At 45.0% G+C, this 26627-nt stretch overlaps 1 protein-coding gene across 3 annotated transcripts; it reads right to left on the reverse strand.

The window, feature by feature from the left end:
• Window positions 1–16: 16 nt before the first annotated feature.
• Window positions 17–26040, reverse strand: LOC129811505 (homeobox-containing protein 1-like). 3 transcript variants are annotated; one of them, XM_055862867.1, is made up of 10 exons: window positions 25775–26040; window positions 19301–19858; window positions 10962–11047; window positions 10592–10702; window positions 8616–8772; window positions 8360–8442; window positions 6352–6447; window positions 4873–4964; window positions 4461–4544; window positions 17–4038 (listed from the first exon to the last, which is right to left on the reverse strand). In XM_055862867.1, exons 2-10 carry the CDS (start codon window positions 19855–19857, stop codon window positions 3670–3672), a joined length of 1635 nt encoding a protein of 544 aa, XP_055718842.1. In that variant the 5' UTR covers window position 19858; window positions 25775–26040; the 3' UTR covers window positions 17–3669. The 3 variants fall into 3 exon arrangements, with proteins under 3 accessions (XP_055718842.1, XP_055718841.1, XP_055718843.1); XM_055862866.1 differs by having other exon boundaries at window positions 4873–4967; XM_055862868.1 differs by having other exon boundaries at window positions 4873–4961; window positions 25775–26039.
• Window positions 26041–26627: the final 587 nt, after the last annotated feature.

Genomic DNA, 26627 nt, shown 5'->3' on the forward strand with positions numbered 1-26627 from the left:
GCTCAACAAAACCACACATTGTTCATTCTTTATTCTCTAGTAGGTACAGTAAACAAATGAGAAAATGTAACAAAGGCATAGTTTTCTACATATTCATTACAGAACAGTCTACTGTCCAAAAAAGGCACTAAATTCTGAAGTAGGAGAACAGGACTCTTTAACTATATCAATTTGATACTCATACAAGGACTGGCGATATCCGTTCCTTCGGAACGGCAAAGGCAAAGCACCTCCCACACAGGTTAAAGTTCATTGAGTAGCAGTCTTGAGCAAATGCAACCTTTTCACCTGGTTTAATATGCAGAGATTTGGGTGATGTCAAAGACGCAAAACCAAATGTATGCTACTTAATATGGCATTAAGTCTCAGGTTAACGGTCTTGAGAGACTAGTAAAGACCTCAAACCTGAAGGAAGAAGCTTTGCCTTTGAGTGATGCAATTCAAAACACAAGGCAGATTGTGCATATCAAATGGAAAACGAACACAAAACATGATATAAAAAATAAAAAGCATTTCATGAATCCAATATACATTCCTGTTTGGCAGAATTTTACACATGGAAGTAAAATATGAAATCGCTTATCTTGTAAGATACATTTGATTAGAACAAAGCACTAGGTTAATGGCTAGCAGAAACCGTCCTCGGGTCAACTTGGCTGTCATTCAATACGTACTGGATGACTTAAAGGGACAGTTCACCCCAAACAATGTTAGTCTAATCTCTGCACCGTGAATCTTGCATGTGCGCTGGTCAGCCAACACTTTAGAAGTGGTCTAACGATAAGCTGGGGCCATCACTCCAATCGTTGTGTAGATCTGGCAATGAGAACGTTTCCAAATCGTTTGGGATTGAGGTCTACAGATTTAATCATAATAGGACCTACACAACTAAACCACCCCTGTAAAGGTTAGAAAATCAAAGTTATTCACTTATTTCACATTAAAAGCAGTGACCTGGGAGTTGAGGGGAATTGGCTAATAGGGAAGGGGAAGGTGTTTATAACACCAAATTACCCCTAACCCTCCAACATGTGTCAGCCAGCAGATCAGTCTTCCTTCCTCCTATTGCCTGCCTGGTCTGTCAATCACTCAGGATGACCAATAAGCTACGAGTGGAGGAAACTGAAGCGCCATGGTAGTTTCTCCCATAAAGTGTCTTTTTAAAATACAATCTAAAAGTAAGTATCTTAGATAACAGCTTGTGTGTAGAACACGTCATGGCATATAGAAAAATAAGTGTTTGCATTACTCCCAGTACCAATAGGGACATTTATAATGCACCCTTGATTGGCAATCTTTTAAAAGCGTAAATAATTTCCTTTCAACTGGGGAACGTGATAACATCAGTCGGTTGCCTTAAATTAAGGTTAAAAGCTAAAAACAAATGCTTTGGGTACAGCTACAATATGCTTATAGTTACCCCCATAACAACCACATACACAAGGCCCCTCTCACTAGCAAGCATGATTCTATCTATTCCCTTCATTATTAAGAATTTAGGGGCAGTTTTTTTATAGCATCATTTGTAAGCAATAATATAATGAATGTCTGATCTCACTGGCTTTAAACCTAACCAGTTTAGGTAGTGCTACAACAAGGAAATACATGTTAGGGAATATATAGGCTTTTCCAGAGGCCTGTTAAACCCTCACCACTTCCCGTCTCCCTTATACTGCGAAGTTGGAGGTGGGAGACAAAGACAGAGGGGTAGAGATGACAGGCATAGGGAGTGAGAGCGATGAGAGAGTAAGAGAATCAAAGTGTGCAGAGCACCTTGGGGAGAAGGTGCCAAGGCAGGGGTCCCTGCACACCTCCCTCTAAGCTTAGAGGGAGGTGTGCAGGGTTACATAATAAACTATTCTAAATCTTTAGACCCACACAGACAAGAGCATATACCATACATACACCCACACTTTCAGGACCAGACTTGCCAACGCAATGCCTCCAGAACAGTCTAAAGGGGGTACTAGGGGGTAACGAGGTATAGCTATTAGGGGATAGGGATGGAGGTAGAACCAGGCCTCCCAACACCTCGAACAGTCTAAAAGGGTTTACTAGGGTGGTAGAGGTATTAGGGAGGGGATGGGGTGGAGGTAGGACCCGTGGGGCAAAATTAGTTTGACACTCCTGATTTACAGTATAACATTCCAATAAACTCTACTTGCACCATGACAAACAATGTTTTCATACTCAACTATAACCTCATCCCCATGTACACTCTCTTTCTCACAGTCACGTATACACACATACACTACCATTCAAACGTTTGGGGTCACTTAGAAATGTCCTTGTTTTTGAAAGAAAAGCACTTTTTTGTCCATTAAAGTAACAATTTATTAGAAATACGGTGTAGACATTGTTAATGTTGTAAATGACTGTTGTAGCTGGAAACATCTACGTACAGAGGCCCATTATCAGCAACCATCACTTGTGTTAGCTAATCCAAGTTTATAATTTTAAAAGGCTAATTGATCATTAGAAAACCCTTTTGCAATTATGTTACCGTAGCTGAAAACTGTTGTCCTGATTAAAGAAGCAATAAAACTGTCCTTCTTTAGACTAGTTGAGTATCTGGAGCATCAGCTCCATCATTTGTGGGTTTAATTACAGGCTCAAAATGGCCAAAAACAAAGCACTTTCTTCTGAAACCCATCAGTCTATTCTTGTTCTGAGAAATGAAGGCGATTCCATTCAAGAAATTGCCAAGAAACTGAAGATCTCGTACAACGCTGTGTACTTCTCCCTTCAGAGAACAGCGCAAACTGGCTCTAACCAAAGTAGGAGGAGTGGGAGGCCCCAGTGCACAACTGAGCAGGAGGACAAGTACATTAGAGTGTCTAGTTTGAGAAACAGACGCCTCACAAGTACTCAACTGGCAGCTTCATTGAATAGTACCCACAAAACACCAGTCTCAACGTCAACAGTGAAGAGGCGACTCCAGGATGCTGGCCTTCTAGGCAGAGTTGCAAAGGAAAAGTCATATCTCAGACTGACCAATAAAAATAAAAGATTAAGATGGGCAAATTGACACACACACTGGACAGAGGAACTCTACCTAGAAGGCCAGCATCCCGGAGTCGCCTCTTCACTGTTGAGACTGGTGTTTTGCGGGTACTACTAATGAAGCTGCCAGTTGAGGACCTGTAATCGAACCCACAAATGTTGATGCTCCAGATACTCAACTAGTCTAAAGAAGGACAGTTTTATTGCTTCTTTAAATCAGGACAACCGTTTTCAGCTGTGCTAACATAATTGCAAAAGGGTTTTCTAATGATCAATTAGCCTTTTAAAATGATAAACTTGGATTAGCTAACAACGCGCCATTGGAACACAGGAGTGATGGTTGCTGATGGGCCTCTGTACATCTGTGTAGATATTTCATTTAAAAAATCTGCCGTTTCCAGCTACAACAGTCATTTACAACATTAACAATGTCTACACTGTATTTCTGATCAATTTGATGTTATTTTAAATGGACAAAAAAAATGTGCTTTTCTTTCAAAAACAAGGACATTTCTAAGTGACCCCAAACTTTTCAACGGTAGTATACACTCCCTCTTTCTTACTGTGATGTACACACTCCTTTCCCTCCCTCTTTCATACTGTCATGTATACACACATCTATACCTCCCTCTCATCCCTCCCGCTCATCCACAGCCCCCCCTTCCTCTAGTTGGGCTCCACCACCTCGGTCTTGATGTCACTGCCTGTCCCGCCCAGGGCCAATCCTCCCCCCGCCTGTGTGGCCAGGGCGAGGATGCTATGATTGACGGCCGCCATCTCCACTGCGAGAGTGATGGGGTCCTGGTGCTCCAGGGCATTGCTGTGATTGGTGGAGTCGTCGTCCTGGAGGGAGGGGGGGGAGGGGGCAGACCAGGACACACCTGTCAGTCTGGAACCTTCCGTCACTGCCCCCTGAGCGAGACCCGCTCCCGAGAGCAAGGAGCGGCAAATCAGAGAGCTGGCCCTCTGGGCGGCCAAGCCCCCCCTGCCCGAGCCGGGCCAAGCCGCCAGCCAGCTTGGCAGCAGGGTGGGCACCTGCAAGAGGGGGAGGAGTCATGGGTCATGTTTACACATCTGTGGTCTTCAACCCTGAGACAGACAACTGAGCAGCGCATTTACTACGCAAAACCACAAATCAGTTCACAGACCACATCTGGGTTTGAGACCCCTGACCTACACTGACATGGATAGCTAAAGCAAAGTCTAACGGGTTGATTTCCACTGTCCTGTTTTTTCAGATGGAGAATCTCCTTGAGACGCACCCTTGTTCGGTTACAGAAGACAACTGGTTCGCATGGTCAAAAGCATGCAAACAAATGATAAGAATTTGTTTCCCCCCCACTTGCTGATTAGCTATGCGTCTAACAGATTTTGTATAGAGAAAAAGTTCTGTACCAAACATGGAGTACAGTATGAATATGTAAACCATAATACAACAGGATAACAGGATACAGTACCTGTGTGGGAGAGGACAGGTCTCGTCGACTGAGACTGAAAGGTCTGGTCACAGCTCTCTTCTCAAACAGAGGAACCTCACAGCCCTGTAGGTAAACAAAGAGGCTGAGACTGAAAGGTCTAGTCACAGCTCTCTTCTCAAACAGGAACCTCACAGCCCTGTAGGTAAACAAAGAGGCTGAGACTGAAAGGTCTAGTCACAGCTCTCTTCTCAAACAGAGGAACCTCACAGCCCTGTAGGTAAACAAAGAGGCAAGGTGTTAAACCACGCCCCTTGGCTACAACATACAACACAAACTGCGAGAGAAGATTTCACTTTCTCAGGGGTGATCCATCATGTGTATCGTAGACCACCTGCCAGATACAACAAAGTGCATGGGTTCTGGACCACTCCACTTTCTTACGGGTGGTTACCTGGTCAGAGAAGTCATTCCCGTCGATTTCATCGCTGTTGGAGTGTCCTCCAGGGCTCTGGACTTCGATCCCATGGCTCTCAAGGATTGCTGCTTCTTCGGAAAAAAACAGACCTGATCATAACATATCTGATGTCTACCACACACACAGACTCTCTACCACACACAGACTCTCTCTCGCACACAGACACACAGACTCTCTCTCGCACACAGACACACAGACTCTCTCTCGCACACAGACACTCTCTCGCACACAGACACACAGACTCTCTCTCGCACACAGACACACAGACTCTCTCTCGCACACAGACACTCTCTCGCACACAGACACACAGACTCTCTCTCGCACACAGACACACAGACTCTCTACCACACACAGACTCTCTCTCGCACACAGACACTCTCTCGCACACACACACACAGACTCTCTCTCACACACAGACACACAGACTCTCTCTCACACACAGACACACAGACTCTCTCTCGCACACAGACACACAGACTCTCTCTCGCACACACACACACAGACTCTCTCACACACAGACTCTCTCTCGCACACACACACACACAGACTCTCTCACACACACACACACAGACTCTCTCACACACACAGACTCTCTCTCTCACACACACACAGACTCTCTCTCACACACACACAGACTCTCTCTCACACACACACAGACTCTCTCTCTCACACACACACAGACTCTCTCTCTCACACACACACAGACTCTCTCTCTCACACACACACAGACTCTTTCTCTCACACACACACAGACTCTTTCTCTCACACACACACAGACTCTCTCTCTCACACACACACACACACACACACACACACACAGACTCTCTCACACACACAGACTCTCTCTCTCACACACACACAGACTCTCTCTCTCACACACACACAGACTCTCTCTCTCACACACACACACACTCTCTCTCTCACACACACACACACACACACACACACACACACACACACACACACACAGACTCTCTCTCTCACACACACACAGACTCTCTCTCTCACACACACACAGACTCTCTCTCTCACACACACACAGACTCTCTCTCTCACACACACACAGACTCTCTCTCTCACACACACACAGACTCTCTCTCTCACACACACACACACACACACACACACACACACAGACTCTCTCACACACACACACACACACACACAGACTCTCTCTCACACACACACAGACTCTCGCACACACACACACAGACTCTCTCTTGCACACACACACACAGACTCTCTCTTGCACACAGACACACACACTCTCACACATACAGACTCTCTCTCACACACATACACACTCTCTCTCAGACACATACACACTCTCTCTCAGACACATACACACTCTCTCTCAGACACATACACACTCTCTCTCAGACACATACAGACTCTCACACACATACAGACTCTCTCTCACACACACACACACCCCGAGGGGGTCGTAAACGCTACCTATGTTGGCACGTCTCTTGATCTCTTTGCGGCGGTTGGCGAACCAGTTGTAGACCTTCAGAGACGTGACCTTCTCCAGATCAGACAGCTTCTTCCCTGCACTCAAACACACGCAAACATTCTCAGTGTTACAAGTGTACTTACTCAATATACAGTGCCTTCAGAAAGTATTCACACCCCTTGACTTTATCCACTTTGTTATGTTACAGCCTGAATTTTGTGTCTACACACAATACCTCAATGTCAAAGTGGATTTATGTTTTTAGAAATGTTTACAAATGAATAAAAAATGTAAAGCTGAAATGTCTAGAGTCAGTAAGTATTTTGAGAGTCAACCCTTTCGTAATGGAAAGCCTAAATAAGTTCAGGAGTAAAAATGTGCTTAACAAGTCACATATACTGAACAAAAATATAAACACTAAATTGCAACGATTTTACTGAGTTACAGTTCATAAGAAAGTAAGTCAATAGAAATAAATGTGTTAGGCCCTAATCTATGGATGTCACACTACTGGGCAGCCATGGGTGGGCAAAGCTTATGGTAGAGAAATTAACTTGCAATTATCTGCAGTCAGCATGCCAATTGCACACTCCCTCAAAACATCTGTGGCATTGTGTTGTGTGACAAAACTGCACATTTTAGTGACCTTTTATTGTCCCCAGTACAAGGTGCACCTGTGTAATGATCATGCTGTTTAATATGCCACACCTGTCAGGTGGATGAATTATGTCGGCAAAGGAGAAATGCTCACTCACAGGGATGTAAACAAATTTGCGTCCCACATTTTTGTGCGTACGGAAAAATGGGATCTGTAATTTCAGCTTGTTTATATTTTTGTTCAGTATACTTCAGATGAGTAGGCAACACTAACCAATAAGCCACCCATCCTCAACAGCTCCCTCCTGTAGGCCAACACTTTTGTTCTGCAGAATGAACGAGTCGTGCGTTCCAACTGGCCACCACCATTCAGCAGTGGTTTTGGTGAATCACATAACCCATCTCCTGCACATTAAGAGTGGAAGTCTTTTCTGTTCACATAGTTGAACTCGTTTTTGGATGGCGCTTTTATGGCGATGTGGGTGCCGTCTATTGCTCTGTTCGTATTCGGGAAGACCATTGATGGCAAAGAAACCCCTCTTGACTTCAATCTGTTGTGTGATGGTGTATGGAAATTGTATGGTACAGTTCGTTTTGCTGATGATTGACTCAAACATTGGCTCATCGAGGGCTGTGAGATTCCATTCTGCAAGCTGCCGCTGACATGTTCGCTTTTTTCTCTAAAAATGCGCTCTCTGCCAAATGCAGCTTGTGCCAAATCTTAAAACAGAGCAAGATCTCCGTATTTAATAATTTCACACATGCCTTGAATGTAGACCTATTTTATATGGATTATAATGGTAACGAATGCACTGATGTGGTCAAATTATACAGCATATATCCTGTCAAAATATGTTACATGAATTCACAATGAAATCGAAAATGATTTAATTATTACTCTCACAATTTCAACATATATTTTCCCCATTCTGCACTTGACAAGCCGTTTCCTTTTTCCACCACTTGGTAATGTGCGTACTCATGGTCATGGCTGTGCGTACTCATGGTCATGGCTGTGCGTACATTTACGCACACTCTCAAGCAAACAATCATATTGATAAATCTCACACTTTTTGTGGAAATGATCCCAAGGTTTAAGCTCGGATTTGTGCCTACGCACGATTGATAAATGAGGCCCCTGAAAGACTCAGCTGTGATCGCTGCCAAAGGTGATTCTAACATGCATTGACTCACGGGATTGAATACTTATCTAATCATGGTAGTGTTATATTTTCCATGAATAAAAAATTGCATTAATTTGGTATTTTGTGTAGATAGTTGACACAAAATTACAATTAAATCCATTTTAATCCTACTTTGTAAAAAAATATTGGGGGAAAAAGTAAAGGTGTTTGAATACTTTCTGAAGCCACTGTCCTTTCTCTAAACTTTTCTCCTGCTGGTTCTCACCTGGCTTCTGGATGACAGCGTTGCAGGCGTTAGCGATCTCCTCTCTTTTAGCTTCATCGGGGTACTGGTTCTCATTGAAGTAACTGGAAGAGAAAATACAAATAACCACAATACTATTTACTAGGCAATATTCACTTTGTTCCAAATGTAACGGAAGCTCTTTTCCCCACGAACACCCCTTATCTAGCACAACAACACGTCCCATCTGCCTCCCTTTCAACCTTTCCCTCATCACCACTCCCTCTCTCCTCCTCACCTCTCCATCACAGACAGACATTCTTTCCTCCAGGTAAAGCGACTGCCTCTGCGCAGACGGAAGCTCCCGGGGTTGGAGCTTATAGGGGGCGGAGTCTGCCGCAACTCCAACACGTCCTCCAGAGCCATGGGGGCGGGTCGCATCATCAGAGTTGCACCTGGAGACACAACCATGATGTAACCATGGAAATACAACCATGATGTAACTAGCCATGGGTGTATTTAGTGAGGTGAAACGTTCAGAATGTTTGAAAACTATTTGGAAAATGCTGTGATTTTCATTGTTGATGAGTACATTTGATTCAGCACCCTATTGTATAGAAGAACAATAACTTTAGAGTGTTATATTGGCTGTGTGGCGACTATAAAAAAAGAACCTGTGGACAGTAATTCACAGTGAACCCCCTCTGAAGCCTCATCAAATGTAGTGTGTGTGTGTGCCTGGACAGAAATATGGATTTGTTTACAGTATGTAGTGAGTGTTGGTGTTTCTGGCATAGCACCACAGAGCATTAACCTAATGAACAAGGAAAGCTGCTGGATGGCTGTGACACACACACAGCCAGGGAAAGGTGGGTTGGGAATGTGATTGTTTACATATAAATATGTAACTGATGTGACGATCTATGGATGTTCTTGCTTGTGCTTGACTAGAACTTACATGTATTACTTCCTGACTGCAAATCTATGCATGTTTTTTTTTTAAATTGTAACTAAAATAAACTACAATAACATGTTATCCATCTAGATCGATACAGTCAACACAGATCAGCAGGTTTTAAAATCGGGGCCTCGAGTTCCACACCACTGCTGTTTCTTCCCCTCTAATCAGGGACCAAAAAAGACCTTTAAGTGGACTATTGGGCCAATCAGTGGCATGGATAAATCAATTAATGACTAGGGAGAAAGAAGAACACCCTGCAGTACAGCAGGGCTGGAAGCCCGGAGGTAAATAGATCTGCTGTATGTAGCACTGTACACACTTACACTAATTGTCTATAGGTGCTGTGACATACACAGTCCACCAGGGCGCGCCACTACACCCTCCCCTCAACACAGACACAGAGGCCGGTGTGGTTTCACAAGTTTGCTTTTTATTAAAAATCTGTTTTTCACCATGGTCATATACAGTCAGACACCAGTACTCTTTAAGGTCTAGCTATAGTCATCATAATAACGTATTCAATGAGGTTTATACAGCGCTTAAAACACTTTACATTTCTACTCAATTGTAGTAGCAACATCATAGCTATACAACTACTGCTACTCAAACACCTGCCACTAATGAGCATTTGAATATTTGTGGCTGTGATAGCTTATTGGCTGCTGCACCCAGAGGGTGGGACACAGGAAATGGGAAGTGACACATTTGGACACAGGATGGAGTCAGACACACAATGGGGTTGTGGGGGCAGAAACAGGTTGTAGGGGGGTTGGAAAGGTGCTGTAAAAGGATTTGGGGCGGGACAAATACTGACTGGAACAGTTTGGGGAAGGACTTTAATACTGCATGGGGCATGTCTGAGGAGAAACTATGTCCATTGAAACAGAGGGGGCGCAAGAGGGCATATGGGTAGTGTAGTCACATGTAGTGACTACAAACGAAGACAGATTTGGCATTAGTGCCCCCTAGAAAAGTGCATTACATTGGGCAAAAGTAACAGTTTTTACTATTTACTAGGGATACATAGCGAGGATTTGGAAGGGCCATCATTACTTTCCAGCCCTAGAATGTCAAGAAATAGTCAATGGACTCACCCATCAGTTGTCATCGTATAACCCCTTCTGCCCTCTCTAGTTTGTGCAGAATCAGAGAGAGTGTCTAATAGTGGATGGAACGGGTGGAACAACTGAAGAGGGACTGGACAGACGGGAGGAGGCTGGAGGTGGGGGGGCTGAGGAGGGGGTCTGCCAACGGGTGGAGGACGTGGAAGTGGTGGTGGGACTGGGCATGCGGGTGGTGGTGGTGGGCATTACCAGGGGTGGTCTTCTCCAGCTGGTACCAGCGGTAGAAGGCCCTCTTCTTCTGTTCGCTAAGGTCCGAGCCCTGCTGCAGCAGCCAGTGGGAGATACGACTCTGACTGATACCTGGAGGGAGGTGGGGAGAGAAAGAGACAGAGAGAGAAAAATATGGGAGGGGGAAAGGGAGAAAGAGCACAGAAAGCAAGATTTATTAACTAGCCAATGCATATACAGTGGATGAAGTACTTGCTATGTGTCATTCAAGCCACACTAACACTCCTAGAAATCATGATGATGACTCTGTTTTAAGTGTACACCAAAGTGAGCACAGTTCCACTCCAACATAGTGTAGTGTGCTGTATTAGTCACTAGGAAGCATACTGACCTGTGACCTGAGCCACCACAGCCTGAGAGATGCGCCTGTTCCCCAGGAATGCCTTGATCTCCTCCTTGATTATGGCACTGTCCCTTCTGGAGGGAGAGAGATAAAGAGTGAGAGAGCAAGCGAGCGAGAGAAAGCGAGAGTGAAAGAGAGCGAGAGAGAAAGAGAGCGAGAGAGAGGAAAAATAGAAAAGAGAACATTGTTCTCTTTACTTGGAAGCTAGAGAGAGGATGGTGTAAGGAAAAGAGAGAGGTGACTGTGGAAAGATGGAGAGGAAATGAGAAAATGAAGATAAGCCATGAAGAGCGGGAGACCGGAAAGTACAATTGAGTTGGATAGGAAGGAAAAACTGAATCAAAAACAGGAAATATGAGGGGCTGAGAGAAAGCAAGGAGAAGAGGGGTAAGTGCAGAGAAAATGTGTGTATGCCAAGGTTATTCGTTGTCATTTTGTTTTAATACACTCCTTCAAGACTGTTGGAAAAGCATTCCTCATGAAGCTGGTTGAGCGAATGCCAAGATTGACAGCTTTGAACAAAGGCTACTTTGAAGAATCTAATATATATTTTTGTTTTTTGGTTACACCATGATGTCATATGTGCCATTCCATAGTTGATGTCTTCACTATTATTCTAAAATGTAGAAAATAGTAAAAATAAAGAAAAACCCTTGAATGAGTAGTAAACGTTTGACTGGTACTGTATATATAATTATTTAGTTATTATTAGTTTGTCAGTTAAGACTTGACTTTTCAGATTTACTCTTTTTATTTATACTGAACAAAAATATAAACGTAACATGTAAAGTGTTGGTCGAATATTTCATGACCTGAAATAAAAGATCCTGTAATTTTCCATACACAAAAAGCGTCTCTCTCAAATTTTGTGCACTAATTTGTTTACATCCCTGTGAGTGAGCATTTCTCCTTTGCCAACATAATTCATCCACCTGACAGGTGTGGCATATCAAGAAGCTGATTAAACAGCATGACCATTACACAGGTGCACCTTGTGCTGGGGAATGTAAAATGCCACTAAAATGTGCAGTTGTGTCACAACACAATGACACCGATGTCTCAAATTGAGGGAGCGTGCAATTGGCATGCTGACTGCAGGAATGTTCAACACAGCTGTTGCCAGAGAATGTAATGTTAATTTCTCTACCATAAGTCGCCTCAAATTTGTGAGAATTTGGCAGTATGTCCAACCGGTCTCACAACCACGCCAGCCCAGCACCTCCACATCCGGCTTCTTCACATGTGGGATCGTCTGAGACCAGCCACCTGAACAGCTGATGAAACTGTGGGTTTGCACAACCAAATAATTTCTGCACAAACTGTCAGAAACCGTCTCAGGGAAGCTAATCTGTGTGCTCGTCGTCCTCACCAGGGCCTTGACCTGACAGCAGTTTGGGGTCGTAACCGACTTCAGTAGGCAAATGCTCACCTTCGATGGCCACTGACATCTGTATGGTGTCGAGTGGGCGAGCGGTTTGCTAATGTCAACGTTGTGAACAGAGTGCCCCATAGTGGCGGTGGTGTTATGGTATGGGCAGGCATAAGCTACGGACAACGAACACAATTGCATTTTAAATCAATGGCAATTTGAATGCAACGAGATACTGTGACGAGATCCTGAGGCCCATTGTCGTGCCTTTCATCCGCCGCCATCACCTCATGTTTCAGCATGGTAATGCACAGCCCCACGATCTTCCATGGCCTGCATACTCACCAGACATTTCACCCATTCAGCATGTGTGGGATCAGGGCCTAACACCCACCACCTGCCAAATGCGGCTAGATTTTGGGATTGGCGGTAAGATGTCTATTTCACTAGCCACGCAAGAATTTCACTCGCATTTAGGAATAAAAAATGGTCAAGTATTATCATATTTATAGTAAAATAAATGCTGCAGTAGCTGTTTTCTAAGTAATTCTGCCGTTTTGTTTCATAGCTGGTAAAATATTCCCACAAAGTCAAAGAACTACGAAACCTATATAGCCTATCCCAACTCGCACTGCAACACTGCCTGCCTAGGAGCTGTGTGCACGTGAAGAGCTGCGCACAGGCATAAAAGTTGGTCTAATATACTTGGGTTTCTTGGCCATTTACATTGTTTTGTTCACAAGCTAGGTTGTTTTCGATGATTGAATTTCAACTGCTAGGGAAGAGAAGATAACGCCTCTACTAGTCAGACTAACATGCTGACCACACCAGTCGCGTGCGCTGCAAAATACATTTGCACATACATGTTATTCAATCATTGCGCGCGCCAACAAACGTCTGCGTTGCCAGGCGCTAAAATAGAAGTTGATTCTATTGTGGCGCAGAACACGCTGCAAGTCCTGCCTCTCCCCATCTCCTCATTGGCTTTTAGAAGCATATACCCACATGCCAGCTCCTCATTGGTTATACCCACATGGGTGATTGAAAGATGAAGAGGTCGATTATGGTAATACACCTTATTATGAAAGTTGCCAATCGCCATATAAAGTCCAAAGAAGAGAAAGCCTGGAAGGAGTAGAGATGACTAGAAACGATTCGGTTGACCGTTTGTGTGAATTAATTGTCGGAGTAGAGGACCTTGTGCATTTCAGGTTAAATAACAACTCAATGTGTATATACCAGGACAAATTAGCTAGCAACAGCAAACTAGCTAGCTAAATAGGATACATTAGATAGCAACTGCAAGCTAGCTAAATTGCCATAAATGTTTAATGCTATTCGACCTGTCCCCAAATGAATATAATTGGTTCAGAGATTATTTTGATATTTCAACCAGCATGTCCTGATCACATTTGGTGTGGGGGGACAAAATACAATTGAACAGGATGACGGACGCACGTGCACAAACATGACAGGAGTCGCGTTACCACGGTAACATCCCACCCTTAAAGGGGCAGGTGAATATTTTAGTCTCATCTGTGGTATTTTGTTTAAAAGACTAAGGTCACAAAAAAAATATTAAACAATATACCACATTACTTCTTACGAGTAATATACACTGCTCAAAAAAATAAAGGGAACACTTAAACAACACAATGTAACTCCAAGTCAATCACACTTCTGTGAAATCAATCTGTCCACTTAGGAAGCAACACTGATTGACAATAAATTTCACATGCTGTTGTGCAAATGGAATAGACAAAAGGTGGAAATTATAGGAAATTAGCAAGACTCCCCCAAAAAAGGAGTGATTCTGCAGGTGGTGACCACAGACCACTTCTCAGTTCCTATGCTTCCTGGCTGATGTTTTGGTCACTTTTGAATGCTGGCGGTGCTCTCACTCTAGTGGTAGAATGAGACGGAGTCTACAACCCACACAAGTGGCTCAGGTAGTGCAGTTCATCCAGGATGGCACATCAATGCGAGCTGTGGCAAAAAGGTTTGATGTGTCTGTCAGCGTAGTGTCCAGAGCATGGAGGCGCTACCAGGAGACAGGCCAGTACATCAGGAGACGTGGAGGAGGCCGTAGGAGGGCAACAACACAGCAGCAGGACCGCTACCTCCGCCTTTGTGCAAGGAGGTGCACTGCCAGAGCCCTGCAAAATGACCTCCAGCAGGCCACAAATCTGCATGTGTCAGCATATGGTCTCACAAGGGGTCTGAGGATCTCATCTCGGTACCTAATGGCAGTCAGGCTACCTCTGGCGAGCACATGGAGGGCTGTGCGGCCCCACAAAGAAATGCCACCCCACACCATGACTGACCCACTGCCAAACCGGTCATGCTGGAGGATGTTGAAGGCAGCAGAACGTTCTCCACGGCGTCTCCAGACTCTGTCACGTCTGTCACATGTGCTCATGTGCTCAGTATGAACCTGCTTTCATCTGTGAAGAGCACAGGGCGCCAGTGGCGAATTTGCCACTCTTGGTGTTCTCTGGCAAATGCCAAAGGTCCTGCACGGTGCTGGGCTGTAAGCACAACCCCCACCTGTGGACGTCGGGCCCTCATACCACCCTCATGGAGTCTGTTTCTGACTGTTTGAGCAGACACATGCACATTTGTGGCCTGCTGGAGATAATTTTGCAGGGCTCTGGCAGTGCACCTCCTGGCACAAAGGCGGAGGTAGCGGTCCTGCTGCTGGGTTGTTGCCCTCCTACGGCCTCCTCCACGTCTCCTGATGTACTGGCCTGTCTCCTGGTAGTGCCTGCATGCTCTGGACACTACGCTGACAGACACAGCAAACCTTTTTGCCACAGCTCGCATTGATGTGCCATCCTGGATGAACTGCACTACCTGAGCCACTTGTGTGGGTTGTAGACTCCGTCTCATGCTACCACTAGAGTGAGAGCACCGCCAGCATTCAAAAGTGACCAAAACATCAGCCAGGAAGCATAGGAACTGAGAAGTTGTCTGTGGTCACCACCTGCAGAATCACTCCTTTTTTGGGGGTGTCTTGCTAATTGCCTATAATTTCCACCTTTTGTCTATTCCATTTGCACAACAACATGTGAAATGTATTGTCAATCAGTGTTGCTTCCTAATTGGACAGTTTGATTTCACAGAAGTGTGATTGACTTGGAGTTACATTGTGTTGTTTAAGTGTTCCCTTTATTTTTTTGAGCAGTGTATTTCTTTTTTTAGAAACATTACAAAGCATGCTAATCAATTTGTGTGTGTTTTGTTAGTGTAATTTTAACAGAAAAAAGAATGGTTAGCAGCAAATATATTTGAGTGGCTGGTAGATTTTTCAATCTACCTGCCACAGTAGCTGGTGGCCCAAAAAGTAAATTTTAGGCCCTGTTTGGGATGTTCTGGATCTACGTGTATGACAGTGTGCCAGTTCCGCCAATATCCTGCAACTTCGCACAGCCATTGAGGAGTGGGACAACAGTCCACAATCAACAGCCTGATCAACTCTGTGTGAAGGAAATGTGTCACACTGCATGAGGCAAATTATGTTCACCCCAGATACTGACTGGTTTTCTGATACCTTAAAAATAAAAAGGTAGGGGCGTGTATCTGTGACCAACAGATTCATATCTCTGTTCCCAGTCATGTGACATCCATAGATTAGGACCTAATGAATTAATTTAAATTGACTGATTTCATTACAGTATATAAACTGTAACTCTGTAAAATCTTTGAATTTTTTTCAGTATAGTTTCAGTCCCATAAACACATTTCTATTTCCTGTTTATATGATTTAGTTTCAGTGTCAGTGTCAGTGTCAGTGTCAGTGTCAGTGTCAGGGACAGACAGCAGCCTGGGAGGCGAGGTGTTGTAGGCATATGGTGTGTTTTTTGTGATGTGACTTCTTGCCACTGGGGGGCACTAATACATAGAGTGATGGGCCAGGACCATAGACATAACATCTCTGTATCATGATGGTGTTTGTGAGAGCATAGGCAGCGCCATTGAGGCCTTCTCCATCTGAAAGTCTAATTTTCTTGTTCACAAGTAAAATTCATTGGCTGATCCCTCCTCATGACCCGGCTGTCACGACTCCAACCCGGTCATCAGGAGGGATCAGCCAATGAAGCCCCGAGTTGACTAAATAAAAATGGTGTAAGTCCTCAATGGCACAGCCATTGCTAACATCGGCTTTTGGCCAATAGAGGACTCCACACAACTCCATGGCCAGGACATAAGTTTGGTTAGGTTTAAATTATAAATCAATCCTAACGTGACTTGGATTTAAAGGTTAGACTGGTGCAAGAAATATGGTGGAAGGAATCTCTTGCCCATGTTAACACCAATCCAATGTTGTTGTTTTTTACTTTAGTAGATGTAAGAATCATCATGTATCTTTACCTGACGGAAAGAAAAATCAACTAATGAAGTCATGTCACATTTGACGTGTTTAATATTACAGAAACATGTATCACTAACGAACCCCTTCCAACAGGGTTGATAACAACAGCTGGAACAGCAGCAAAAACACAAGCAATACAACACTTCTTTACAAATCTATCAGTTCACAGCCAGACAGCTTGTGTGTGTTTCTGTTCAACCAAACAATATTCTGGTTCACCTACTAGAAGATTGCGTTCCAAAGAGGTGGTCGTTCGGTTTCTCAAGCCTGATGGCAGTTGTCCACAGACAGAGAATATTCTCTCCACGAACACTTGGGATGCCGAGGCAGATACCAGATCCAATGCCACAGGGCACAGCTTTCAATAACCAGCCATCCTTGCCTGCCAGAACTAGAGAGGCGAGTCTAAACATGCCCCCCCACCCCAAACCTTTTTCAGGTATTTCGACACTTAATGCTCTGCCAGTCTGACCCTCCAGCTGGACGGTGACTCAGACAAAATCTTCAATGAGAGGAAGCTATACTTCTGAAGCACTGTGGTTGAGATACTTGCTAGATTCATCGTGTTGGCATCTTCCTGGGGTTCTGCCGCTCCACGGCTGTACCCTCTAATTTTCTGAAGTACAAAATACTCTGCTTGCCTCATTAGTGACTTCATCTCTGTTGAGCGAAGTGCCAGGGACACACTTGGGTCCATCAGGCAAGCTGCTCCAGGGGTTGGATAGAAGTTGGCTACCAGAGGAGTCAGTATGCATGTGAAGTGCTCACACAATGACTTCAGGAGGACCTGTGCCAACTGTTTTGCAACAGTAGTTGACTGCAAGTGTGCCTCAAGGTTGAGAAGGCACAGAACCAAATCAGACAGCGACTGGATGTCAGTTTGGATTTGCAAAAGGCTCCAGCAACTTCACAATCTGTTCTAGCTTGGCCCAGTCGCGCTCCGTGCTTGCCCTCAGATTTCTTCCCTGTTAGCTGGTGATTGCTAGTGATACACAGCTAGGTCTATTTGAAACGTTGGCATCTACTGGCAGCATAAACCCATCAGATTCAGAAGCTCAAACCCCATCCAGAAACAAAACTTTAGAAGAAAAGCACTATAACTAAACATGGTTATGGGTGATTGTCAGAGTGAATGCGACAAAAGACAGAGCGTGAGGGCGGGAGAGCGAGCGAGCGGAGAGAGCGAGGGGGGGGGGGCGAGAGCGAGAGGCGAGAGGGGGGGGGCGAGGCAGGGTGAGCGAGGGTTGGGAGAGTGAGGGGGGGAGGGGGGTGAGAGCGGGAGCGGAGGGGGAGAGCGAGGGGAGGGGGGAGAGCGGGAGCGAGGGGGCGAGAGCGAGGGGAGGGGAGCGAGGTGGCGAGAGCGAGAGCGAGGGGGGAGAGCGAGAGCGAGGGGGGAGAGCGAGGGGGGAGAGCGAGGGGGGGGGAGGGGGGGAGAGCGAGGGGGAGAGCGAGGGGCGAGAGTGAGGGGCGAGAGCGAGGGGGGAGAGCGAGAGCGAGGGGCGAGAGCGAGGGGGGAGAGCGAGAGCGAGGGGGGAGAGCGAGAGCGAGGGGGGAGAGCGAGAGCGAGGGGGAGAGCGAGAGCGAGGGGGGAGAGCGAGAGCGAGGAGCGAGAGCGAGGGGGGAGAGCGAGGGGGGAGGGGGGAGAGCGAGGGGCGAGAGCGAGAGCGGAGGGGCGAGAGCGAGAGCGAGGGGCGAGAGCGAGAGCGAGAGCGAGGGGCGAGAGCGAGGGGCGAGAGCGAAGGGGGAGAGCGAGGGGGGAGAGCGAGAGCGAGGGGGGAGAGCGAGAGCGAGGGGGGAGAGCGAGAGCGAGGGGGGAGAGCGAGAGCGGAGAGCAATTCCCATAGATGTGACGTGTCTGTGAAAACACTGGAACCACACACACAGTCTTTCTTCTGTCTGCCGATACACTGCCTTCTCATTTACATTTATATTGATTCCTCTTCATGGAAAATGTGAGAGAATCAGAGGCAGCGCTGAGCTGCCAGAAATTCATTGCCATTTTTTTCTCCTTCCCTTTTATTTTCATCACTCCATCTAAATCAATAGTGACTGTATCACTGCGAACAACACACAATACAAAAGAGCAGCGAAAAGGTTGACGGACAGGGCGTGTGTGTGTGTGTGTGTGCGCGTGTGACTAAAGTGTGGTGCCTATGTTTAGAGACAGGTGTCACCTAATGCATTACTAAACTCTGTGCTCAGGGTCTAGTTTACTAGAAAACCTTAAAAACCCGAAACAAAAATGAGGATTATTTATTAAGACACGTTGAGGTAGTGTAACACGTTGAGGTAGTGTAACACGTTGAGGTAGTGTAACACGTTGAGGTAGTGTAACACGTTGAGGTAGTGTAACACGTTGAGCTAGTGTAACACGTTGAGCTAGTGTAACACGTTGAGCTAGTGTAACACGTTGAGCTAGTGTAACACGTTGAGCTAGTGTAACACGTTGAGCTAGTGTAACACGTTGAGCTAGTGTAACACGTTGAGCTAGTGTAACACGTTGAGCTAGTGTAACATGTAGTTTGTTTGGTTCTCATGTTGTGCCTATTGATGTGTTCAGAAAAAACCCAGGCTCCTCCTCCTCACCTCAGGAGTTGCTCCACTTTGTCGTCCACGTCTAGTTCCTCCTCGCTGGCCTCAAACCCGTAGCCGCTCCCCGTCACGCCGCCACTCACCGCGCCTACACTGTCAGGAAACCGTGGTAGAGACAACTTCCCGTTCGTCATGGCAACCAGCTCATCGCCACCACCCCCACGCCCATTCTGCGCCACCACTGCCATAGCAACCGGGGCGGATACAACCGCCGGAGGGGGCGGTGACATATCATAGTTGTTGCTAGGTGACGGCGACAGGCCACTCCCGCCACTTCCACTCCCATTCCCCAGGTAACCAGTCTGTGTGGCGGTCGTGGATGTTGATGAGGACGCCGAAGAAGATGTTGTATTAGTGTTGTAATTGGACGTCGGTCCCTGATAGGCGGGCTGGGGACGGCGTCCGAACTTGTGTCCGTGCTGGTGATCCAGTCTGTCCAGGATGTCGAGGGCGTGGAGGAGCTCTGGCTTGGTCATCCCAGTCCTCCTCAGCCGCTGGAGCAGGTCAATCTGCTCAATGGTGAAACGAGGCTCGTCGGTATACCGAGACATCCTGGAGAGGGAGAGAGGAAAAGGGTTTAGATGGAGTGAGAGAAAAGAGAGTTTAGATAGGATGAATGGAGAAAGGAGGAGAGAAGTACAAGACTGTGGATGATACGGTCAGGGATTGATGGATGGTTGGAAAGATGGGGGCTGTTGCTGATTGTATATAGCCCTGTCCAGAAAACTACTACCAGCTCCTTAGGCCCTGCCTGGTGTACATCCAGAAAACTACTACCATCTCCTTAGGCCCTGCCTGGTATACATCCAGAAAACTACTACCATCCCCTTAGGCCCTGCCTGGTATACATTCAGAAAACTACTACCATCCCCTTAGGCCCTGCCTGGTATACATCCAGAAAACTACTACCATCCCCTTAGGCCCTGTCTGGTATACGTCCAGAAAACTACTACCATCCCCTTAGGCCCTGCCTGGTATACATCCAGAAAACTGCTGCATAGACACAAGACATGTTGACATAACCTATTATTATGCGGGAGACCATGGCAGCTCTTACAAAAGACTACGCTGAGAAACGTATGCACTCACGAACAAACATCATACAGCTTACACACTTTATCTCCTCATCAGCAGCATGCTTAGTGAAGACTGGTTCAGGAGCTACAGCACAGACATGAAATGGATTATTCTACCAACACAGACAGAGACAGACAGACACAGACAGAGACAGACAGACAGAGACAGACAGACAGAGACAGACAGACTTAGATAGTGTGAATGGGGGGGTGAGAGAGAGACACACAGAGAGACAGACTTAGATAGTGTGAAGGGGGGAGGAGGGTGAGAGAGATGGAAATAGAAAGAGAGAGCGAACCGTATGTGTGAGAGAGAAAGAGCTGACAGAGAACACATGCATAAGAGAGTGAGAGAAGAAAGATTGAGAGGTGAAAGGGAGGGGTTAAGAGAGAGTGTGACTTGGGAAAAACGCCAAGAAAATTCTCTGTCCCAAGCGGCCAACCTCCACATTTTCCCTTTGAAAGAGAGTGGGGATGAGTCATAGGACAGTGTATAGGATATCACAGACAGACAAGTACATACAGTAGTGTGCAAAACATACATACACATGCATGCATTAAAAAGCGCAGTACAGTTCAAACAGGCAGACAGAAGCAGACAGGGTCAAAAACAGTAGAGGACACAACCACAGACGCAGGTGCACAGAAACATGCATGGACATACGTGTACACACACACAGGCTAGTGTCTAGACCTACTGAATGAAGGCTGGTGGAGATGGACTAGACTTAGTCTTAATCCATATTACACAATAGTGACAAAGATAAGTAACCCAAGATAGACCACAGCCTGTCGTTTCCAATGGGAGCACATTAATTATAGTAGGCAGACCAAGCAAGGTGGGCAGAGCCAAGCACGAGCTAGCGAGATCCTATTTGCCCCGTTCTAGCATGTATTCCCATATTTCCGTTAGGGATTTCCTACTCTGAAGTGCGGGTGTGCAAATAACTCAATTCACCCTTGCACGCCTTCCAAACAATGCCATTTTTAGAAGCTTTCGCAAAGTGTAAAGTCTACAGAACTTAGCCCACTTTGTAATAGATTCTAGTTTTGGGAAAATAAAACTGCATTGAGATCAAATACGTCATAGATGACAAAATTTGCAGAATGTCAGCCAAAATCCATCTCGCTCCATACTCTCCCACTGCCAGCCACTGGGCTTCCTCTCATCACCATATTTGGTAGTGAGTGGAAACGCAAACCAGATTCTTTAGATTTATACATCCGGTGAAACATCTGGCTCATTGTTCTATCTGTGCTAATGAGACCTGACTATATGTTATGTACAGCCTTATACAACGTACCAAAACCTACCCTACATGTTCTGCTCTAGCCCAGTGCAAACTCACCTGACACAACTAATAGATGAACTGGGCTAATCATCAAGGGCTTGACTAGTTGAATCAGGTGTGCCAGCTAGGTGTGGGCAGGACCAAAAAGAAGAAACCATGAGAAACAATTATAGTTAGTCAGTCTGCAATTTACAAACCCTGGGCTGGAGTCAAGCTGCTGCTCCTTGGTTCAGTAAAACAAGTTTCTCCACAAATCTTTAACTCCCTGACCTTCCTGTCTTCCTCTGGTGCAGAGGCTCTGGGGAGGACAGAGGTGTAATACTGCTGAGTTGACTAGCACTGGTCAATTATCTTTATAGATCTCTACTCAGCAGAAAGACCGGAGGGAGAGAGGGATGAAGGGTGGTGTGAAGAGAGAGAGAGAAATCTATGCCCTGAGAGCCTCATGGCTTTTAAAAAGTTTGTGTGTCAGAACACACTCAGCAGGAAAAAAACATAAAGTCTTACACATGTACTGAGCATGTTTGAGTCTGACTGAGTGACTTATACTACACAAGTTGATGCAACTATTAGCATATTCCGAATGTGAAACCATAGATGCGGTAAAGAGGTCAATAGAACTCAACCCAAACAATAATAATGCCATGGAAACGCGTGGGGGAAAGATCCAGCATGTCCTCATTGCCCCCCAGCAAAATTACCCTACATTTAGGCTATTGTTTCTATGTGTATTTCACACCATGTTGAGGTAAACCATTTGAGTATACTGCTTGTATGGATGTCAACCCCAACACATGTTCATGTCATTGTCACCAATCAACTGCATTGCAGTTAAAAAATGACTTGGACTACCACCACAGATGTCTGTATGCTAGCTATGCTACTAGTTCATATGAACGGGAGTTAGCATTTAGCAGTCACTTCTTCTAAACCTGAAAAGTAACAACTTCTAAATGATATGCAGTGAAAACAGCCAAATATATCAAAATGGGACTTTAGTAGCCACATTGTCGGTCTGTTACAATACATCAATCATGACTGATTGTTAGATCAGATTGGTTGAACGTGAGCCAATCCGGCGTCCTTCTATCCCCCACGGTCTGCATTCCACTGACCTCTTTGCATCTATTGTACCATGTTTGTGCTGGAAACTGCAATGCCAAGGAAATTATAGTCCCCGGGAGCAAAAGATCGTAGCCTGGTCCCAGATCTGTTTGTGCCATCATTCAAACTGTTTGGCATGACAAGGAGTTGAAAGGAGTGGCATGATGGCACGAACAGACTGGTACACAAGCTAAAAGGGCTTAGCCTGCAGCTACACATTTTCCCATGCCTAATAAACCATTCCAAGCTTGTAAACTGTTTAGTTGAATCGTTAGGACCCCTGGAAAAGAGTAGGCGCCAGGAAGATGTATTTAGCCAGATGTGGAAGGTAGCCACTAGCTTCACTGCAAATGGCAAACTTACCCTCACTCCCTGTGCCTAGAAACCTTATGGGTTACCAGGTACCTGGTGAAAGGTGGATACTGTGGTGTATTTATTATACACCATCTTTCAACGGAAACCGTTTACAGTTTAGGAACCAATGGAAGCAAACAGAACGAAACGGGGAGAGACCTACCTGAATTTGTCCAATAGAAACTCTTGTTTTCGGTGCAAAACGTTTTCCGTTTGGAGTAAACGGTTTCTGTTGCTAAACAGAATCGGCGTAATGAAAAGGCCTACACCGCTGGTGAATTTGGTGTCTGTCTGTGCTGTGGTTTTGTATTGCGAACACTGACTGCTAATCTAGTCTTGCAACACAGAGCCTACACAGGGAAATGCAATGGGTAACCCGAGTAATGATATACAAATTTGGACTAGAGGAAACATGTGCATGCTTAACTAGGGAGACTCAAACCAGAGTTGGAAAAGTTTACTGACAAGTAATTTGTTTAATCAATGACAAGCAAACATTTGGTTGACAAGTTAATCTTTAGCTTGTGGTTAAACCAACCTATTTCCCCTGTTATTGTTGCTTACTTTCAAAAGCTATAGTCAAATACCTCAAAGTATGTGATGAGTGCATAATGTAAAAAATAGAATGTTTTATTTCGAAGGGGTGTCAGTTTGGTATCAGATGCGTGTCTAGATTAAAATTAAGTGGGGGCTTTCAACATGGTGACTCAAATGACAATCACGGTGAATCAACAGGGAAACGAACGCCCATGCATCATATGGCGCGGACGATCCACTCAACCACACAATCTAATAACTCAAACACAGTCCGAACAGTTATACAATGCAAAAACCATATGCATAACCTGTAGATAAACAGCAAGCTAACACCTCAGGGGTAAGAGTTGACAACTGTTTGCTAAGTGTTTGGGGACAGGAGGGGTGTTCAATCACGGTCCAGCTCTAGCTTACTTAGCCAACCTTTGCAAATAGCTCTGTTTGACATGAACTATCTAACCAGTTGAGTATGGCATGGCTTGTGGCCAAAATTCATGTTGCTAGCTAGTGATCTAATTAGTTGAGTATGGCAGTATGGTTGTTCAATGACAAATAGCTACAGGGAACCGTTAATTACTAGCTAGTTAGTTAGCTTGACAAATATATAAACTAATGTTGTAGCCACCGATGGAACAATGACACAGATATTTCACCGGATATGTAAATGTGAAGCAACCGCTTAGCGTTTCCACTCACTACTAAATATGGTAGTGACAGGAAGCCCACTGTCCGGCAGTGGGAGATGGAACGAGATGGATTTAGGCAGAAATTCTGCAAATATTCTCATCAATTAAACATTTTATCTCAATACAGTTCTGTTCCCCAAACTCGAATCTGTTGGACCAAGTTTTGTAGACTTTACCCTTTACAAAGTTTTTTTTAATTTTTTTAAATCACATTGTTTAGAAGGACTGCAAAGGCAAATGTAGTTATTGCACAAGCGAACATCACAGAGTAGGCGTTCCCTAACGAAAATATGCGGATACTTACTAGAACACATAAATAGGATCTCGCTAGCTCGTGCTTGGTTTTGCCCATTATGACTCATTTGGTCTTATTGGAAATGGCAGGCTGTGGTCTATCTTGGTTTAGTTATTCAAATCTTTGTTGTAGCTATGACATCTCGCTAGTTAGCTAGCTAGTAATCTTTACAACCTCTATAGAGCAAACAGACTTTTCCAACGACTTCATAAAAACTGACCTGGCATTAGCTATAAAGTGACCACTGACAAAGACCAATCTAACAATGGATATTAGGCAAGACCAGGGGCGTATTCTTTAAGCAAATTCTGTTACAAAACGTTTATTAAACGAAAGCAAACGGAACAAAACGGGGAGGGACTTACCTGAATTTGTCCAATATAAACTCTTGTTTTGCTCAGTTTGCTTCTTAAAAACAGTAAATGGTTTACTTAATGAATATGCACCACCATTCTAGCCAATGAGAGGACATATAGTGCATGTGAACAGGACATAGATAGATAGAGGCCTCATCTATGTATCTGTGACATTATATAATCTCCTTTTTAAAGTAGTCAATTTTCTTCTTCATTGACTGATTGCTCCTAACTCATAGGAATCACCCCCCCCCCCCCCCCCCCCAGTTGACTACTTTTAATATGGTGAAAGCTCTCAATAGCAATGTCCATGCTAAAACGGGTTATATCCATGATGAGTCTATCTGTCTCTATGACAACAGGCACAACTCCAATATAAAGTCATTTCTTTCCCCAAATTACCGAAATGCCACGTGAGGCCACTTATATCAGTGCATTCGTAACAACCTAACTACGATGAAATGTATATTATATTAAATAAGCCTCACGTAACAAATTACCATTAAATGTTTTGTTGACCAAATTCGACACTCTCATTGACCTCCATAGACAAATTCTTTACTTCGTGGGCTTATTTTCGTGGACAGATGTTGGGCGGAGTAAAACCTCTCGCCCCTCCTCTACCACTGACCAGCAACGCTTAGCTAGCTAGCTATTAAAGTTAGCTTGCTGACTAGCATTGGGACCAGTGCCAATGACTGCGGGCGAGCCTGCAGAAATGCTAGTTATGCTAGCTAACTCACTAGCTACCAGTCTTGCACGTCTTACCTTGATCTTAGAATCTAGGGCCCCCGTCCACCACAGCATTTAATAAACCGGTGTTTAGTTGGTCCTCGCGACAAGTCCTCTTCTATATCCCCGACACGGGAACAGGCACCAGACGGTTTTCACAATGACAGCCGTCCTCCTCTAGTCTGCTAATTTCATTTCGTGGCGAGATTGATGTGCCTTTGTCTGTCTGACAGTGGCCATATTGACATAGCAAGCGCGGTGAGGTTCTCTGGGATTCGTAGTTTTGGAAATTGCTGTTGCAGCAACGTCCCAGAAACATATGATCTTGAATGCACCCTTGATAAACGCTTTGTTTGTAACAGTATATTTGATTTACTTTGACCGCCCCCTGGCGGACTTGTTGACTAATGAGACAATCAAACTTTATCAGTGATAGAGAAGTTACTGCTTTCCAAAAAGTTTAGAAAGTTATTCACTAAATTAGACCACAATCAACTGCTTTATTGTTAATGTGTTATCATTGAGTTGTGCGTGTGTGCTTATGTGGTCCTGATCTGTGTGAGAGAGAGACACGGTAGCTGAGTGCCTGTTAAGTCTATGGCTAGGGAGAGGGCAAGGGCAGGCTTGGAGTCACAGGCATGATGGAGGGTAAGAACCAATCACTCTTTCAAGCCTAACTTAACAGTAAGCTCTCTATAAGGGAAGAAGCAAAGTGTTAAAACATACTTTTTCTGTTGGCCATGTTATTGTCTACCTACTCACTACAGGTCAAACTGGAATGCTGTGATTGGAGAAAACTCTATTCCTTAGACACATTTCAATCTATCACCCTGTTGAAATCATCAACATTCAATTTATCGTATAGCAGTGATGTCATAAAGGAGGGGCA

Source organism: Salvelinus fontinalis, chromosome 15, assembly GCF_029448725.1.
Source record: "Salvelinus fontinalis isolate EN_2023a chromosome 15, ASM2944872v1, whole genome shotgun sequence".
NCBI classification, from domain to species: Eukaryota; Metazoa; Chordata; class Actinopteri; order Salmoniformes; family Salmonidae; genus Salvelinus; species Salvelinus fontinalis.

Excerpts from the sequence above, each read along its gene's own strand:
- LOC129811505 (XM_055862866.1), bottom strand. The coding sequence starts at position 19,857 with ATGTCTCGGTATACCGACGAGCCTCGTTTCACCATTGAGCAGATTGAC. Across the intron at positions 8,773-10,591 it reads GCTGGAGAAGACCACCCCTG|GTGCAACTCTGATGATGCGA; the intron begins GTAATGCCCACC and ends TTGTGTCTCCAG. Across the intron at positions 8,443-8,615 it reads TGTCTGTCTGTGATGGAGAG|TTACTTCAATGAGAACCAGT; the intron begins GTGAGGAGGAGA and ends TTTCTCTTCCAG.